The sequence below is a fragment of the Plectropomus leopardus genome, chromosome 22 (genome assembly GCF_026936395.1).
Source record: "Plectropomus leopardus strain MGB_pleo_1.0 chromosome 22, ASM2693639v1, whole genome shotgun sequence".
In the NCBI taxonomy this organism is placed as follows: Eukaryota; Metazoa; Chordata; class Actinopteri; order Perciformes; family Serranidae; genus Plectropomus; species Plectropomus leopardus.
The window spans coordinates 26,201,742-26,221,540 of record NC_142197.1 but is presented as its reverse complement, the minus strand read 5'-3'; the positions used below and the strand labels follow the sequence as shown (position 1 = coordinate 26,221,540).

Here is a 19,799-nt window from a genome sequence, read left to right as displayed (position 1 = left end):
CCAGCAATCTACGTTTCAGCACCTCCGGTTCCCTCTACTATGTAAAGTGCTTTCACATTACATGTCACATTCACCCGTTCACTCACACATTCACACACTGGTGGCCGAGGCTACCGCTCAAGATGCCACCTGCTACTCAGTAACCATTCACACACACTCAGGCTCTGATGAAGCAGCATCAGGAGCAATTTGGGGTTTAGTATCTTGCCCAAGGATACTTCAACATGTTGACTGGAGGAGCCGGGGATCGAACCGCTGACTTTCCGAGTAGAGGATAACCCGCTCTACCTCTGAACCACAGCCGCCCAAAAGTATCCCTTTAATGCTTGACTTTCAGATTATGTTTGCATTTTTTTGTTTCCTCTCAACAGCTTTGTCATTAAATTCACCATCCATTCACACCCTCTCATCGACCCGACCATCAGCAGAGGTCACTGATGAACTCTCCCTGCCAGACCACAGTCCTCTCCATTCCCCTGAGCTGAAAACTAAAGACGCAGCTGTGACAATGGAAACGGGCAGCAGGAGAGTAAGATGAGAGGGAGCAAAACAGGCAGACAGGTAGTGAACGGGAGGCGCGGAGAATCCATTCAGCACCGCATCACTTTGAGATGTTTCCCTTGTGCCAAGCTTTCAAAGGATCGCAGAGACGGCGAGAGAAGATCTCACAGGAATTCCACACACACACACACACACACTCGCTATGTCTCACACTCTGTCTCGTCTGTTTCATCTCTGCCTCTCCCTCCCTTTGCTCTCCACTCCCTCTCCTCTTTTCTCTGTTTGTCTTTGACAAAGTCTTTGCTCTGTCTGTTCTGCTGAGCTTTGCTGAGACACAGAATGACAAAGAGCTGTCAGACTCTGCAGACGCTGCACTCGCCTGACTTACGCTCAAAGAGTTTCATTCCAGAAAAACCCCAGAGTGTTTTCCCTGCTGATTACCATTCAACTTGTTTCTAGAGAGGCGCTGTGCTTTAATGGGCTTAAAACTGCAAACATGCTCTCAGTGCAAATCTCGGGAGGTTAACACGCTGGGTAAATGTTAAGGTGCACTTCAGGGAGAGACTCCAGGTAAAAGCATTGATCCCCAATGATTTGAGGTAGTCAACCCACAGCAGATAAAAGGAAGAATATATAAATAGTGTAAATACAGTGAGTGTAAGGGGACCACCACCTAAATAAAAAATTCTAATGTTATTTCCATGGCTGAGGAAAATCAATTAATCACTCCCGGTGAACATGAGCTGCTCTTTCGGGAGCCAGAAACCAGATGAGGAGGTCTCAAACTTGTGAAGTCACATGCATGTTCAGGATTTCCCATACATTCATTTATATATGGCACTCTGGCGCAATTTAAACTTCTATTGCCAGGTACTGATTTTCTATTTCTGAAACAGGGCCGTCCATTAGGAGCACTGTTGGAATATATACTGATAGGGTTTTAATAGCACCACACACCCGGAGCGCAGTGTGTACTCTTACTCTAAATTCGTCAAATATGTCTGCTCTGTCAGTGCCTTCAGCATACGAGCATGACGCCAAAAGCCACCTTCTGTGTCCAACTGCAACAGAACCGGTGGTTATTATACACTGGTGGACGGCCGGATGGCACCAGGCGCGTCCACATGCAACATGCACCAGTGGCGTCATTTGAGAATGCAGACAGACAGAACCTGTTGCATGTGCACGAAATGCTGGAGGACAGCGTCAGGTATTAACGCTGCCAGTAACGACATACAATGAATAATAAATGCGCTTAAGAGGTGGGTGGGTCCTACAAACAAATGACCATCATGGTGGAGTCTGGAGTTTGTTTCCTGCATGGATGTGAGGTGTCTTTTTTTTCTACACCTCCATGCTCAATCCCACTATGTGCATTTGTTGACATCCAGTAATGACATCCTGGAGTGTAAACAGCTGACGCAGAAGGATATCTTAAACATCATATGTAGACACAGAAGGTCGCTGACACAGCGGCACCAACTGAGGAGTTGGGATGAGAATATGATGGTATTCTAGACACAGACAGAGCAGCAGAAAGACAGGCACAGTAAAAGTCAAACTTAAACATTGATTAAGCTCAGTCTAAAAGTCTGCAGCAGCTGCTCCTCTCATCCACTGATTTGATCTGATCAGCTCAGACCGGATCAACAGATCAATTATCCACCCTGCAACTCAAACTCCTCAAACTAATGCGGAGCGAAAAAGGAATTCATGACGATTTTCAGCTGTGCTGCATTCACAGACCTGCGAAAATGCCTGAATTTTGAAAGGCTACACGGAATATAAAAAAGGGACACACACACACACACACACACACACACAAAAGATAGAAAATTAACGTGAATTTTGCTGGCACCCCCACCTCGTCAGTCGCCGCCACATCTCTCTAATTCTGTGGTAGACACTGAAGAGCAACATATTAACTCAAAATGACTCAGTGGATATTCTTTAGAAGAACTGAGAAGACTAAAAACACAGATTTAACATGTATGAACTAACATCTACAACAGCGTAGAGATCCATCACACAGCACCGTGTCCCCTTAACATGTATGTTGCTAAGCTGAGACTGATGAAAAGCCGTGTGCTGCCTGACAAAGGCTGTGATCTAAATGCATCTGTTCTGGCTGGATGAATAAACCTCCAGCACCCTGAGGATCACAGAGCCTGCAGCACAGACACACACTGCTCTCCAGGCTGCAAATGCAAAGCAACACTCAGTGTCCTTGGGAAAAATCAGTCAGACGGAGCAACACGGAGGAGATTGGTTTCACGCTGCAAAGTGAAAGCTGGAATGCCCCCATACACATTCACACACACACACACACACACACACACACACACACACACACACACACACACACACACACACACAAAGGCGAAAGAGATGAACACAGATGTTGGTGTCTTCAGACTTGGGCCTCAACTTTTTCCCAAAGGATTCTGGGAAAGACGATTCTGTGTATCTGCGTAACAGGATGCTAATTTCCCATGACAACTGTGACCGCTGCAACAACCGAGGATGAATGGAGGGGGTGTGTGTGTGTGTGTGTGTGTGTGTGTGTTTGGGAGGCTGTTGTTGGAGTGGGTGACTGTGTTGGAGAAAGCCTTGTTTCTTCACACACATGAAAAGTAGACAGAGATCTTTTGCGGACTGAGTCCAGTAACTCTGTGTGCTCTGTCTCTCACATTCTACACTGCAGCTAATTTGAAGCCTTTGCTGGTCCACTCACAGCCCAAATTCTTCACATTCCTCCATCTGATTGGCATTTCCTCTCTTCCTCCTCTTCCTCACCATGTAGCACAGTTTTATACACTCACCCAGCCACCGCGGCTGAAACAGGACAGGACTGACTCACTGCTGTGTGGAGGTCTGAAGCTGTGCGTTATCAGTGACCACATCAGCACTGTGAACAACCCCAAATGGTTAAGACTACTTTTAGATGAGAACGGACCTACTAAAGACAGATAATGCTTGTGATCTTTAAAAAAAATCTATGTTTGTATGATAACATTATGAAAATGATCCTCCTGCGCACAGATCTGCAATAACAGCCGAAAACGCTGTAGCATGCTTACCAAAGATGTGTCCCTTAAAGGGATAGTATTTGTGAAATAAAACAAACTCAGTGAGCCTCATGCTGCAAAGCTTAGCTCATTTACTGGATGTCTGCTCAGTTGGCGGTTTAACTTTGTAATGACAACAACAGAAGAACACCAGGCGTCTGCGCATAAAGGCATTCCTCTACAGAGCGGTGAGTGTCAACAAACAGGAAGACAATGGCGAACACACGCATCAGAAATGACAGCTGATCACAGCAACAGTGCAACAAATTCACACTTTGCTGGAGGAGCATTAATAACCTCAGCAGAGTCAGCAGCACACACCCAGCTCGGTAGTCGGCCATTGTTGTTACTGTTGTCCTCCTACTCGAGTGTGGCTGTTTGTCTGAAGCGTAAAGTGCATGTGCAAAGTGCAGCTGTGATGTCACTGTTCTAACAGGACCTGCGCATTGCCTGTTTAAATGGCGACTGAGGGGATGGTGTTAAATTTGAACCCAGTTTCAAAAATCTGCATTTTCAAGCCCCCAAAACACTGTTGTCGTGTGAACAAAAGGCCAATTCACAACAGAAGTTTCATGTAAGAACCACTGCCGTGTAAACAGCCTCTAACTAATTTCATAAACAATATACAATGTTGCTGTGATGTGACTGTTTTCTTGTTCCTGTGGCGTTACTAAAACTGAGCTCAGTAAGCTATAAAGTAAACTACACACCAATGCCATGCGTGAAGATCAGAAGACAGCAGCCTTATGAGCAGCTGTATTCTTGCTCTGCTGTTAGCTATCAGTTTCTTTTATTTATGACTGATGACTGTACATTACGGCTGTGTGGACACAATAGTAGACTAATTTTTAAAGGGTGAAATACTACCCCCTATTCTGTCAGACTGTGGGCTGGAAGTTAAAAACAGCTCCTTTCATTAGCTTATTATTAACTTCCTCCGTTCTCTAATCCACTAACTAGCAGACTCAGGTGGGTCACCGATATTTGTTTTTTTTGGTTTTTTTTTTTACTTATTTTTCCCTGATAAAGATGCGCAGTCTTAAAGATTTTTTTTTTTTTCGGGGCTTTTATTGCCTTTAATGGACAGGACAGTTTAAGTGTGAAAGGGGGAGATACAGAGATAGGGGGTGACATGCAGCAAAGGGTCGAGGCCGGAATCGAACCTGTGGGCGCTGCGGCAAGGACACAACCTCTGTACATGGGGCGCCGCTCCATCCATCGAGCAACCAGGCACCTCAAAGATGTGCAGTCTTGTAGCATATCTCTTTGTCTTTCAAGAAACAGCTTTGAAATAGCTTTGCTATGCTACTCTTTTCAGCTGCTTATCAACTCCTTGATTAATACAGATTTGGATGTTGTTGCTCAGTCTGCTAGTTAGCTAAACACAGTAGCTGTCAGACATGTAGCATGCAAAGGAATGAATTACAACTGCTGAGAATGGGTTGCAGCGACTCTGATGTGCCTTTTGTCCAGACATTTTGTGTTCTTTATATTTTATTTTTCATTTCAGATTTTTATATTGCCTCCATGTTTTTATCTTCTATCTTATTCTACTTAAAGTTAGTCTGGTGTGTGTGTGTGAGTGTGCTGCTTAATTTCATCACTTCTCTCAGTGTTACTCTCAGAGTTTTGTTGGTCCATGCAGTGTCTTGTGATGTGTGATGTGGTGTGAAGGGCTGCTCAGGGCGGTCACAGAGCTGAAACGCTTCACAGCTCTCTGACACTGACAGACCCGACACTGTGGCCGCACGCTGTCCGTGTGTGTCAAGCTCAAGGTGCCCTTTTTGTCATCTAACTCGGTGTGAAAAGCCTCAGCTCATCTCCTGTCTGTGCGCCTCACTGATCACCTGCCACAGAGCCCTCCATCTGAAACTGGACACCTCACTCCACGAGCTGCTGTCACCGCTAACAACACTGTCAGCACCTTTGCTACTTTAGCACTTTATCCACTGTGAGAAATGTTCACAGCAACATGAGTAAAGAGCTGAAATAAGTCAATAAATAAAGTAGAATTACCGCCTCGTAGTTAAATGCTTCTGCACACCAGTCAAGCTGCATTTACAGTTTCCATCAATGTCAGTGAAAACATGGATGCTTCACACACAACTTCCCCCCAACAGCAGAGAAGATCTCTACAATCAGCACAGTTTACAGATTAGTGTCACTAATTCAGTATCTGACCAAATATTTCCCCTTTTCTGTGCTTTTTTAACCTGGGTGGTGATGTGTGATAGTTCTCAGTGATGTTAATTCCAAGGAAACTACAGCTGTTCACCTGCTCCACCTCAGCTCCACTGACATAGACAAGGGTGTGTGTCTTTGCCTCCTTCTTTATAAAATCAGCCATCATTTCCTTGGTTTCACTGACATTGAGCAGTAGATTTTTCTCTGTGCACCACTCAGCAAGATTGTTGATTTCCTCCCGGTATGAACTCTCATTGCTGTTTGTAATAAGACCAATGGTAGTGGTGTCATCCACATACTTCACAATAGAGTTCTCCTGATGTCTGGGAGTGCAGTCATGGATGTACAGTGTGAACAGGAGGGGGCTGAGCACACAGCCCTGGGGGGCTCCGGTGTTGAGCACTAATGTAGAGGCCAATCCAACTCTCTGTGGTCTGCATGTAAGGATGTCCAGTATTAAGTTGCAGTGTCATACTGAAGCCCAGAGTGTTTAGTTTTCCAATCAGCTTCGTGGGAGAGATTGTGTTGAATGCTGAGCTGAAGTCAACAAACAGCATCCTGATGTAGCTGTTCTATTTCTCCAAGTGAGTGAAGACTGAGGCTTAGACTGATAAGGCTGCAGAATAACTGACTTCTTTTAAATCACTTCTTAAAATCCATTTTTATAGACTTGCTTTCATGTGATGTCTCTTTTTATTTTGTCTCTCGTTAATTTGTCTTGTAATTTATCTTTATCTTTATCTATTTATTTTTTTAAATTTTTTCTTTTGGGGCGCCCAGTTGCTCAGTTGATAGAGCGGGTGACCCATGTACAGAGGCTACGTCCTCGCCAAAGGAGCCGCCGGTTTGCTTACGGCCTCGGCCCTTTGCTGCATGTTGTCCCCTCTCTCTCTCCCTTCAACGGTTAAGCTGTCCTATCAAATAGAGGCAAAAAGCCCCTAAATTATCATTATTATATGGTGTGGCATTACAAAGTTACACCACCAACTCCTGGCCTGGCAAGCATACTACAGCATTTTTTGGTTGTTTTTGTGGATCTGTGCATGCGAGGATCGTTCACACAGTGTTATCACATGAATGCAGATCTTTTTTTCTAAACGCAAAAGAAAACCTTTTCCATTATTAGTAGGGCTGTTCTTGTCTAAACATGGCCTAAGACAATATTTCCCTGAACTTAACCAAGTAGTAGTGGTTGCCCAATCCTCCACTTTATTTTAAAAATGATAGTGAATTGCTTATTCTCGGCACAGATCTGTAACCGTGTCTCCTCTGGAATCAGACATAAAAATGGAAAGTAGAAAGGATCAAAGTCCAATGGAAAGGTTTTGAATAAATGATGAAAGGTCACTTTAAATGCACTGCACTTCCTGATTAAAAATGTTACTCTGGCACTTTTTAATCTTTCACAGTCATCCTCCCCCAGTTCACTATTTCTGCGTCATGTTTAGTGTTGTGTGCTTTGGAGCGTATACACACTCTTCAAAAAGCACACTCATCCACCTGCCAGATTAGGTCAAATCTGCATTGCCTAAAACCCAGGAGAGGATTACCATCACGCATCGTTAGGAGCTTTCACCGAGAAAAGGCCCCGACACTGCTTAGTGTTAGACCAGGGAGAGCTGAGCTCTGCTTCTACATGGATGTGCTCCTCATTGAAAGATACAGCCTCAAGTGCCCGAAGATCCTGCTCATTCATCACAGAAACACACACTCACTCTCTCTCTCTCTCTCTCTCACACACACGCGCGCACACACACACACACACACACACACCCTCTTGTGAGAGCTCAGCAGCCGAGTCAGAAAGAGCATTGTCTTCATATTAAAAGCATCCATCTTCACTAGCCTCCAATTTTATTGAGGATCTTTATGAGGACATGTTGCTTTTCTGCTTATCTCCCCGACCCATAACAAGAGAGGCACTCCACACTGAGCACGCACACAAATGCACACACGCACACACACAGACACACGCACACATACACACGCACAGACAGAAAGTGTGCAAAAACAGCATGCATATTCATAACTGTGCAACAGCTGATGGAGTGAAATTAAATCTAAAGCGCTCACAGATTAGAGCTGTGTATTGGTAATAATGTGGTCATAAAATATGTATCACCATACAGAGCCTCCATTCAGTATACTGCCATAAGATACAGTAAACTCCATACAGTAATTGTTTCCTCACTGCTTTAAATGAATACTGGTTTAAATGAATGGGTCTGGTTTTACTGTATGAAGCACTTTGTGTTCCAGTCTGTCTGTATGAAAAGTGCTATATAAATAAAATCATATTGCTTGATTGAGAGAGCAAGGAGATAGTTTTGTGTTTGTTTGAAATCTAATCTAATATTGAGAGATGGCAGTTCACCCTTTGTGGCTGTTTCAGTCTAGCGTTGTAATCTGCTTTACTACAACATACAGTGTAAGCTGAAAGGAGTGTGTGAATGATAAAAATGCCACAGAAAAACCGGTGACTGTGTTCTGACATCCAGGTTGGCAAAATACAGATTTGCTAAAATAAAGCTACGACTTTAGCTTGTTCTCATTGGCAAAGAGTTGGCAAAAAAAACACTAGCAGCTTCTCATCTTTAGCTGGCAGTTACAGTAACAGCTGTAACTGATGGCGGTTCTGTGAGTGACTTGATGGCTGGCCAAAATCAAACTTGTCTGATTGATGAAAATGCTCTGTGCAGGCAGTGTCCTGTATTGATCCAAAGAGCTCTGGGAGGGAAATCTTTAGTTCTGACACTTTAACAGAGTAATGTATTTGATCGCTTTAACCCGCCTTCTGTTCCTGAGATATAATGTTGACTAATGGCCAGTAAAGTGTTTTTGCAGAACATTATGATGTCACAGTGAAGTTGACCTTTGAGCTTTTAAATATAAATTGACATCACTTCATCGTTTTATCCAGGAAGACATTTGTGTCAAATGTTGTCGTAATTAGTGTGTGAATTCTTGTTTTATAGTTCAAAACATATGAGGTAACAGCTTCTTTGACCACCAAATTCTAATCTGATTATTCTTGTTTGTGCCACATTTGAGGAAAGTCCCTCAAGACTTACATGAGATATTGCATTCACAACAAGACAGATGCAAGGTCTCAGTGACCTTGACCTTTGACCACCAAAATGTATTCAGTTTGTTCATATTTGAGTCAAAATGAATGTTTGTGCCAAATTTGAAAAAAAAAGGTGTTTTGTGAGATATCGCATTAACAAGTGTGAGCTGGATGCAAAGTCATGATAGCCTTGACCCTTGACCATCAAAACTGAATGGGTTCATCTAACAAGAATAAGAAAGACAAAGCCACAGTGACCCTGACCTTTGATCACTAAAATGTGAGCAGTTAGTTCATGGTTGAATCCAAATGAACATTTGTGCTAAACATGAAAAAATTCCTTCAAGGTCTTTGTGAGATATCACGTTTACAAGTATGAGACAGATGCAAGGTCACAGTGACCTAGACTGTTGCCCATCAAAATTTAATCAGTTGATCATTAAGTCTAAGTTTGTGCCAGATTTGAAGAAATCTCCTCAAGGTGCTTTTGAGATATCTTTCTCACTTCTCACAAGAATAAGAAAGATGAGGCCACAGTGACCACCAAAATTCTAATACCTTCATTCTTGAGTGCAAGTGGACATTTGTGCCAAATCTGAGGAAATTCCCTTGAGGAGTTCTTGAGATATCCCGGTCATGAGAATGGGGTGGACGGACAAGCTGAAAACAAAATGACTCCGGCCACAGCTAAAAAACCTCACAGCTTTTTAGCTTGTTTGTGATCCCCTTCTAGGAGCAGACCCTATTATGCCACACAGTAGGCAGTAGGTCTGTAAACTGTGATAGATATCTAAAGCAGACAATTTGAGTAATCATTTTACTAACTGCCTTCAGTTTTAAAACTAAAACAATGGCAAAATGACAAAAATGGTGTTGCAAAAAAGGGTTTACTTTAGACTTAGTACCTAATCTGTGCTTTGCTCAACAAAGCTTCTCCGGAGTCGCAGTTAGTCTGTCGTGAGACAGACTACACGAGAGACAAAAAGATGAGCATTCTTGTTAGCATTGTGTGACCAGCACAGAGAGTGTGCAAAAGAGAATAAAGACATAAGTTAGGAAATGCTGGGGAGAGATCAAGAGATGGATGGATGTGATCGGAGAGGCATTCTAATGAGAGAGCGTCAAAGAGAGGCAGAGAGAGGAGGAGCTCAGAGCCAGAGATTTCTATTTCTCCACACCGTGTTTCTCTTCATGGCTTTAAAATCTTAACACCTCTCACATCTCCCTGATGTCCTCATTACAGCCGTCTGCCCCTGAGCCAGCAGCAAATATCCTTATAGTTGTCAAAGAAAGCAGTGTAGGAGTTATGTAGCATGTCAGAAAGGTGAAGAGGAAACTAAAGGAATGAAGCAAATAAAGATTAAAGGAATGTAGGAGAACACTGACATGACATGAGACATGAGACAAGGCAGAGGGACGGAGGGAAAGACAGGAAGTTAAACAAGTTACAGGTCAAAAATGCCTTTGTTCCTGCAGTCAACAATCATCTTACATTACTTTCACTTGTTCTTCTTGTCTGGCAGTCAGGAAAATCCATGCTGTCAAGTGTCATTTAATAACTCTGAAAACTCAATTACCCTCAAGCTCAGGCCAACTTTCACAGATCGACCTTTGCAGAGTGTAAGTCAATACAGACTGGAGGGCTGCAGCTGGCCTACAATCTATTGTTGGTCATTATTGCATGATGAGACTGAGACACTGCACACATGATGAGCACAGCACGGTCCAGAGACAAAGCGTGGGCTCATCCATGTCACCAGCAGCCAGCAGGACTGCTGCAGTGACAGCCTTCATGACAACATCCTGCTCTGATTTTAGGAAGGATCCTGGACAAGAAAATCAATGAACACAAGAAACAGACTACACCGGGTGCTTTATCAGGCAACTGGACTTGCTCGTGTTTGCTTTTTGGGCGGCTTTTTGGCCTTTATTATTTTATAGGACAGCTATAGCATGAAAGAGGAAAAGTGAGAGGGGATGACATGCAGCAAAGAGCAGAGGAATCAAACCCACGGCCACTGCATCAAGGACATAGCCTTTGCACGTGGAGCGCCTGCCCTACCAGCTGAGCTAGTGGCAACCCCTTGCTTGAGTTTATTGAAGACATTTCACCTCTCATCTGAGTGGCTTCCTCATTTCTAAAAGACTAGTCAGGAGTCATTAGAGTTAAAGGAAGCCGCTTGGATGAGAGGAAAAACGCCCTGAAAACTAAACTGACTGGTTGAGTTTAGCTAAATTGACGGTTTTGTTGCACTGCCTTTGCAAGAACTCATAAACTTGTAAAGTGAGAACGATTGTAAAATATAAATGTTTTTCAGTTTTGGAAATCAAATTATGAAATGGACTCAGTGCTGAGTTGAAATTGTGTTGCTAAAATGATTATAAATTATAATGTAAAATGATTATAGTGTAAAATGATAGAGGATTACAGTTTGGAGTATAATGGGTTTCTTTGTTTTGTTTTTCTTAAGTTATTTTTTTTTTGTCGAATCCAGGTTGGGGCAAAGTTCGGACCTTGGGGAGCCCTTCTGTGCGGAGTTTGCACGTTCTCCCCATGTCTGCGTGGGTTCTCTCCGGGGTCTCTGGCTTCCTCCCACAGTCCAAAGACATGCAGGTCAGGTTGACTGGTTACACACTAATGTGCTCAGATTTTAAATGTTTAAATAATTGTGAAAGTTGCTGAAAGCAGCACAAGAAAAGTAATGTAGCTCCAGGTTTCAAAGGGTTAAGTGGAGTTCTGCTGTACGGCATGGTATCCAGTGGGAGTCCACAGTCTAACATCTCTCTGAAACTCCACTGGCTACTCAAAGGATCCCATCCACATATTCTCATTATGAGCTCCCATCATCATCATCTTACATTCTACAATTCTACAATTCTACAATTTCATTTAGCAGACGCTTTTATCCAAAGCGACGTACAACACAAGCAAGAATTTAGACTTAAGGAAAAAACCCTTAGTAAGTGCAAAAAGTGCTTCAGGTGTGATTGGTCACAGGTATTGCGGTCTAGTGGCAGAAGAAGTGCTGCACAGCCCCCCCTTTTTTTTTTTTTTGGAAACCAAAGTAATAACCAGTAGCGATCTCAGCATCTGAGATTCAACAATCTCAGTATCACTACTTACGATGACAGTCAACATACAACATCATACACGTTTACATGAGAAGCCTTACTCAATTATACGGTATGTTGCAGGTGGAAGGGGAGAGAGGCCTCCAGCTGACTCTATTAGCATGCTAATTGTATGCAGGCTATTTTTGGCTCTGGTTATCACTGCTGTGCCCCAGTCATCAGCTCCTTCAGGACCACAGATGTCACAACATGCCTGTATAAACTCACATGTGTACACGTTTTTTTGAAACATGGAAAAACAGGAAGAGCAAGGCTGCATGTTGAAGAAAGCTGTGGCTCTCTGCCAGAGCAGATTTTATTAACAGTATGTTTGCTATATTATTATATACTGGAATTGTACTGGACTCTGGAACATTTTTGCAGTTTTAATTTGGCCCAGATCATCCACTTTTATGTATTTAGAGGTGACATGTGGTGAGTGGTGACATTTTAGCTTTGAAATATTACACCATTTCCTGTGGGCAAGCAGCTGCTGTGCTCTTTTCTTGCAGTTTTTTGTATTTAAGGCATTATGCAGCTCTATTGTTTTCCAGATGCTAGAGGTATCTTTGCAGCTTCAAGCTGTTGTGTAAATAATGCTTCTCAAACTGTGTGGCTGCAGACCATCTGTTTAAACTGCATGTGAAATTATAATAGACTCCAAAGTAATCATGAAATGGTATGTCGAGCTTCTAAATGTGATGCATGCTCACTTGCCAGTTCACTACATTCATGTAGCTGAAGCTGATGCAGTCTTATACAACAGTCCCACCTCAGGGAGGTTACACTGGTCAGTTTTAGAGAGGTGTTATTTTGGAGAATGTAGTCAGCTGTCATCCAATACAAAATACAAACTACAGTCTCCAAGCCAACTAAAAGGATGGAATGAAACCTTCATTCACCCTTTGACAACTGATATATGCTATATATATATATATATATATATATATATATATATATATATATATATATATATATATATATAATATATACTGTGAAGGATTAATTAAGTACCTCTCTATCTATCTATCTATCTACCTACTTACCCTTCTATCTATTTGTTCAGGTTTTGAGGGGTTAGACAGCTTATGAAAGAACTCCGAGCACAGATCAAGAGAACCTAATGTGGATGCAGGTTTCAAAGGGTTAAGAGCAGATTTGTTTCAGGACTGTTACATTGAACTGCATTCGTTTTAGTGCGTTAACTTAAAAACAGAGTGTATTTCCTATTGATCATAGATGGTGAGAAACAGGCAGGTGATTCTGAACCAGATCATGGATCTATGATTGTCCAGAAACAGAAAGCTAAACCCTCCTTTCCTGCAGCCATTGCACTTTGCTAATTGTTTTAGGCACATTAAGAAACCCTGGAGTCAAATCCAAGCAGCAACCCTGGTATACTGTACACAGTATTACAGTATACCAGGGTATTTAGATAGTCCTTCATAAATACAGGTGCTCCACTTTCTTTTAAACTCATTGTATATAGTGCACAGCATGCACCACCAGAGAGTCTCCGGTCTCTACTCATGTAACAGGCAGATAAGTTGAAAGACACAGAGACACCTAGTGGTGGAGGGAGAAGTTACAGGACTGTAAACAGCTGGCGGCCAGCTACTGCTGCATGCTTACACCATCATACACCGTATACCCCAGAAAGACATGAAGGTATGAAATATAGCATGCCACCAAAGCCTGTGCGAATCAGAGGCAGAGAGGAGTCAGGCCGCTGCGACAGAGCAGACTCTCAGTGCTGATGTGAGAGCAGCTAGAGTGAGACAGTCAGAGTAAAGACTGTGTCTGACAGGCCAGAGATAAATCCTTGTGAGCAACAGTATGTACATCCTTCCCCTGTCGCTAATTAGCCTCATCTGAGAGGAACATAGAGCAGATGCTCCACTAAGCTGAGAAAAATACAGTCCGTCTGACATCCCTCTCTTCCCCTGCTGCATTTCATCTCCACACTCTCCATTTCTCTCAGGCTCAGTTTAGAGCAAGGATTTCTGATGAGACGAGCTGAAACTTGCAACTACTTGCAATGCACTAATCTGAAATTTTCTGAGAACCTGCCAGTTTTGCAAAGACTGTATTTTCTCCATAGCAACGAAGCTCTATACTTTTATTCTGATTTACAGCTTCTCAGGTTTATTTTGTAACTGAATATAACTGGAACTTCTTAAGTCAGGGTGAGGGGGCACCTGGTGGCTCAGCTGGTAGAGCAGGCGTTCCATGTACAGAGGCTTTGTCCTCACCACAGCAGCCAAGGGTTTGATTCCCACCCATGACTATTTGCTGCATGTCATATCCTCTCTCTCCCACATTCACACTAAAGCAGTGCTATCAATTAAGGAAAAAAAGCCCCCCAATTTTTTTTTTAAATAAATCAATAAGAGTGAGGATAATGATCGTGAGATACTTGCTACAGCTGAATCTCCAGTAGGCTGCTGATGAAATGGAGAAAACATAAAACGTACTGGGCTTCAGATGAACTATATTAATTATAAATACACCACAATAATTTGAATAACCAGCGCTAAGTATCCAGCCCATGAATATGTGAATATGTGTGTACAGCGAGCAGCAGAAGTGACCGACCGACCATCACTGGCACCCTGTGAGGACGGAGACGCAGCTGCACATGAACACGCTGAGGACAGAAGTGCTTTGTAGTATTTAAATGATGAAAATGTTTGCGTGTGCTGTCTTAAATGTGCGTCCTGTCTCGACAAAGAGATTGTCTCTCAGGAAGCAGACCACCTTGCAACTCAGTAGAACCAGACTGTAATGACAATTTAGAAACCAACATTAAGGCCTTCCCCACCTGACTGCACTCGCCATTCTGGCCGAGGCAGGAACACTGTCAACACAGACTGTTTACCAAATTTTCAGCTCAAAAGGAGACACCCAGTGATCCAAATCCTGCAGAAAGACATCTGTATCCCCCACACACGCTGCCAGATTTACACCACTACCACTGCTATTACACAGGCTTACTGTGTGTGTGTGTGTGTGTGTGTGTGTGTGTGTGTGTGTGTGTGACTTTAGAGTATTAAGGGTTATCATAGCGGCCGGCACTTATCTAGAGGACAACACAAACAAGACTGAGAACAGAAACGAGTCCTGTGCCAGCGGCCTAAAGCCATGCTGCTCACAGACCGAGGGACATGAGGTGCATAGTGGATCAGCATGATACTGCATTAAGCATGCATTCACAAACAAACACGCACACACACACACACACTCTGCATGTCCTTGGGCCTCCAGCAATACACTCGCCAAGTGTGAAGTTGATTGGATAAACGGTTCCCCAGATATGTGAAGGACACAAACACATATTTAGATAGATTTTATATAAAATATATTAGAATGGTAAGGAAATATTCCAGGTCCTTTCATAAGCCTGTTGCTAAAATGGGAGTCTACATGTTTGCTGCAACTAGTTTCCCACCGACAGGTGTCGACTCTGGCACATTGTGCTTCCACCCAAATAAAATGTGATACATGAATAAAGTTCTGCTTGCCTGCTTTGTGGGCACGTTCAGCTCCTGACCTTTTTACACAGACACGACATATATGAGCAGATATTGTTTTGCAAGGAACTTAGTGGAAAGACAAAAGGCTAGGATGTGTTTTTAGGTTGTAGTCAGCCTTTGCAAAGACAACAATCTGTAGTGGAAATCCTGCGGTCAGGTTGTACAGATAGTGTGGCAGCAACGATGCTGCTTGGGCGTGTGAAGAAGGTAAACCCCGACATGAAGTGGATGCAGTGTGTTGTTTAGCTGAGACACTCAGCAGAAACACAATGAGCCCTGAGTGAATGTGTGAATGTGATTCATTTCATTCAGTCCAGGCCAGTGAATCCAAGGCTCTTTCAAAATCCAGTGAACAATCTCAGCAATGACTGCCACACAGTGATTTCTATTTTTTGGTTTTTCTTTTACTATTTAAAGTCTGATATGCAATAAAATAGATTCATTGTTAACATGTGCTGCTGTGGCTGTGATGTAACCACCTGTCTGTCTGCAGTCAGTCACCACTCTGTAAGTAGCTTCATTAAATGCCCTGGCCCTGCACTTTCTGATTGGTTATATATCACAAGTAATAACCTATCAACACTGAAGACTATAACGCACACCTGCTGATGTGTGGCTCCACACCATGGGCTGCATATAAAGATGGACGACAATCCCCCACTTACCTCCTCTATGCTGAATTGAGGTTAAAATATCCGAGATGCGAGTGTTGCTATCTTGTGCTGGTGATGTTATTGAGAGTCTGCACAGTAGCGATATCCGTGGTCGGGGAGTTCCCATCAAAACAATGGCCCAACCCCAGGTGGATAGGTATGAATTGAAATGGAACAAGTACCTTGGCTACATCTCATGATCAGGCAGTAGCCCCTTTTTGTAGTAATTCATTTGTATCTTGATACACACTGAATATGCTATATTCTGCTTTAGCCCCGTACCTCTATGCTGATATTTTGATCTCTCATTTATTTTTCTGTTAATTTAATTTAATTTAATTAACTTTATTTATATTAACTATGTGTATGTGTGCATGTATATATATGTATATGTCTATGTATTGAGGTATATTATATGTGTGTGTATGTGCATGTATGTACATATATGTATGTATATGTATGTATGTGTGTATATGTATATATGTATGTATGTGTGTATGTATATATATATATATATATATATATATATTTTTATTTATTTTTTTTTTTTTTTGTATCCTTGCAGTTTCTTTATGGTTGTTTTGTTGGTTTAATGTTATAATTGTTTAAAAAGCCAATAAAGTTTTGGTCAAAAAAAAAAAAAAAAAAAAACAATGGCCCAACCAATTGCAAGCAGCCCCACTCAATGTGAGTGCATGGATTGGCTGTGACAGCTGTCAATCATGCTGGAAAATCCCCTTTTTGTAGAACTGAATAACTCATTATAACCAAACTTATCATAAAAACACTCGAGCAAACATCAGGGTGATGAGAACTACCTTCAGTGACACAAACCAGCTTTGGGAAAAATGTATTTGGCATGTACTTTGAGTTTTTAGTTTGGCCTATGACCATTCACTAACATGGAGGGGCGGGCTTTATGACCAATACTGCAGACAGACACCAGGGGGCGATCTAGATTGAAATGTTACCACTTTGGAGTAACTGTCATGTTGTCCATCTTTATATACAATCTGAGGTCCAAATCAATACCACGTCAGCGCACACCTGCACTAAGCGCACTAAGAAAGCGGAGTCTGCACACCATTTGACAGTAATCACAGGCGACAAATACGCTGGATCTGCCGCAAAATTTCAGCAGTGAGAGTGGGCATACATGTCACCAATACCACACGGCCAAAACAACATAAACAGGAGATTGATAAAACAGACAACTGATGACGGTCATTCAGGCTTACATAAAATCACTTTGCACGCAATACTGTCTATTTAGACAATTATCCGTCAACTAGGAAATGGACATAGTTGCATGTTTTATTAGCTGACAGCTATGTGATTGCAGCCTCTGGCTGACAGATCACACTCCACTGAAACAGTTTTCCAGGTCCTCACTGTTATGTGTGGAGTTTTGCACTGGCTCACTAAAATGCAGCGGAGCCACTATTATTGGAGTTCATGTTACTGCAACTAGTAAGATTGTGTGGAGAACACTGAAATCTTTCTCATGACACGAGAAGCTGCTGCTTCATACTGACATCCACTTCCTGTCTCATGACAAAAGGCTGCTGAGACAAGTCTCACACTAACTTTCCTTGTTGTGCATTTTCCGTGCAGCGTTGTGTTGCCATGGTGTTTTCAGATGCTGTTTGCCATTTTGCACAGTCGCAGTGAGAAAAAAAGGCACTGATGTCGGGGAAACAACTCGTGGCTCTGTCCCCAAAACTAATGCGCGCTAACTATTCTGATCAGAAATGTCCAACAATTCTCTGCAACACATACACAGTGTAACACTGAAGGGAAAAAATGTAAAGTACCCGTTGAAACTAACATGCCTGCAGAGAGATACACACTCTCAAACACACACACATACATCCCCATACATTACCTTGCCACATTTAACAGATGCTGTATCACAGTGTGCTTGAAATTAACTCTAATACAGATAGAAAACACACACACACACACACACACACACACACACACACACACACACACACACACACACACAAACACCTCCCCAGGCGTGCAGTGTTTCGGCGTGTTATCAGCTTGTTCAGCTTAGTGGCAGCAGGCTCATTCCAGAACATTCCAGGCTGCTCTGCACAACTGGGAGGCTCCCCACACATCTGGACCTGGCTCTGACATGGTCACACTCACACATAACGGCATGCACACACACTTATGCAAATGTAGAAAACCGCACACACAGGAAACCAAAACACAGCTATGTGTTGTGGCTGTAAATAGCCGCTCATAAACAAGCTTCCAGTCTGAGGATATTCCCTCCGCACCAGCACAAATAGTGTTCAGGCCCTTTAACCTCTTGGCTTAAATTAAGAACTTTATTTGATATTTCTCTCTTACTTTGTTTTATTATTCATAGAAGCTAGGGCAGCTCCCGGGTTTTTTTTATTGTATTATTGCTTATAGTGTATTAAAATAGTCTGTAATTGCCTGTTTCTGTTTCTTTGTTTCACAGATTGTACTGTTTTCTCGTAATCAATACATTCCGTTAAGACTGTGAGTGTGACAGCAGAAACACACAGCATGCATAAAGGCCTCACAGTTCACAATCAACTCACAGTTGCACCGCACCATCATTTTAAATGCACTTTACTGCTGCATCCAGTGAACGGATGTCATCATGAATGCCTCCCATTCTGGTCTTAAGCTGACTCTGCGGCTGATACCTGAGTGTAACTGTGGAGCCCAAAGCTCTGTGGATGGCTCATGTGCAACATTTTCTGTATGTTTCAAGTTTTTTAGCACAAATCTCAAGTCAAATCTATAAAGTCTTGTGAAAACATCAGCCCAGTCAAGTCCCATGTCAGAGTCACAAGACAGCATCATACTACGGCAACTTGCCTTGAGCTCCTCTCACCCTGTTGTTTCTTTGTGCATTATAGACTGAATTAGTTTAAACAAAGAAAAACATTTGGATCAAAGGTGACTAACGAGTTTTCATTGACCAAAACGGTTTTTTTTTGCAATCTTCAGCTAATACTTAATGTAAATAAAAATGTGTAAAATCTATATGAAACTAATTTTTGTCCAAAGACTGTACTAAATCTAAAAATGCTGCCAAAAATGAACAGTGATATGAATGTGCTCTGTCAGGGTCCTAAAACTGCTCCGCATCACCTCAGTATGTCTGAATTAATCCCCAAAACTCCAATTAGTCCAATTTGCTTGAAGACCAATGTTTAGCATCAAAAGTGTAAAGCTGCTCTCCACATGGATAAGAGTTCACAAAAAAACACATATATAGTATCATAAAAACACAGAGTCCTCATTATTCCAGCAATTTGTGCACACGGTATCAGAAAGAACAAACAGTCTATGGTGGCAGCGGGAAGCTCTGCTGTAAACAAGTCATATAAATATAAAGCTGTGCATTTCTTAAAAGCTGTGCACACTCAGTGAGCCATCGCCTCATAAATCAGGGATGGAAAAAAAACATGCAAAACATACACAAAATCAAAATATATTGTGCTTACTGGATGAGGGGCTTACGGCACAGCACCAGGGCATCATAGAGCACGCACACTCCGAACACGGTGATGCCTGTCTCCTTGACCAGCATGGCGCAGGTGCCCAGCAACAAACTGACGAGCAGACACCACGGAGACACTGTGGAGGGCAGAGAGTCCTCTGAGAGACATACAGCCACACTCCTGAGAGA

The 19,799-nt window shown here is 42.5% G+C and overlaps 1 protein-coding gene across 2 annotated transcripts in view; it reads right to left on the bottom strand.

The window, feature by feature from the left end:
- tmtc1 (transmembrane O-mannosyltransferase targeting cadherins 1) overlaps nucleotides 1-19,799 on the bottom strand; it is a 94,711-nt gene that overhangs the window by 45,611 nt on the left and 29,301 nt on the right. For both annotated transcript variants that reach the window (XR_015775499.1, XM_042510941.2), the window contains exon 4: nucleotides 19,615-19,791. Coding sequence is in view for 1 of the 2 variants with exons in the window: in XM_042510941.2 (XP_042366875.1) it covers nucleotides 19,615-19,791 (177 nt within the window). In the remaining variant the exon portion in view is untranslated. The remainder of the gene's footprint in view (nucleotides 1-19,614; nucleotides 19,792-19,799) is intronic.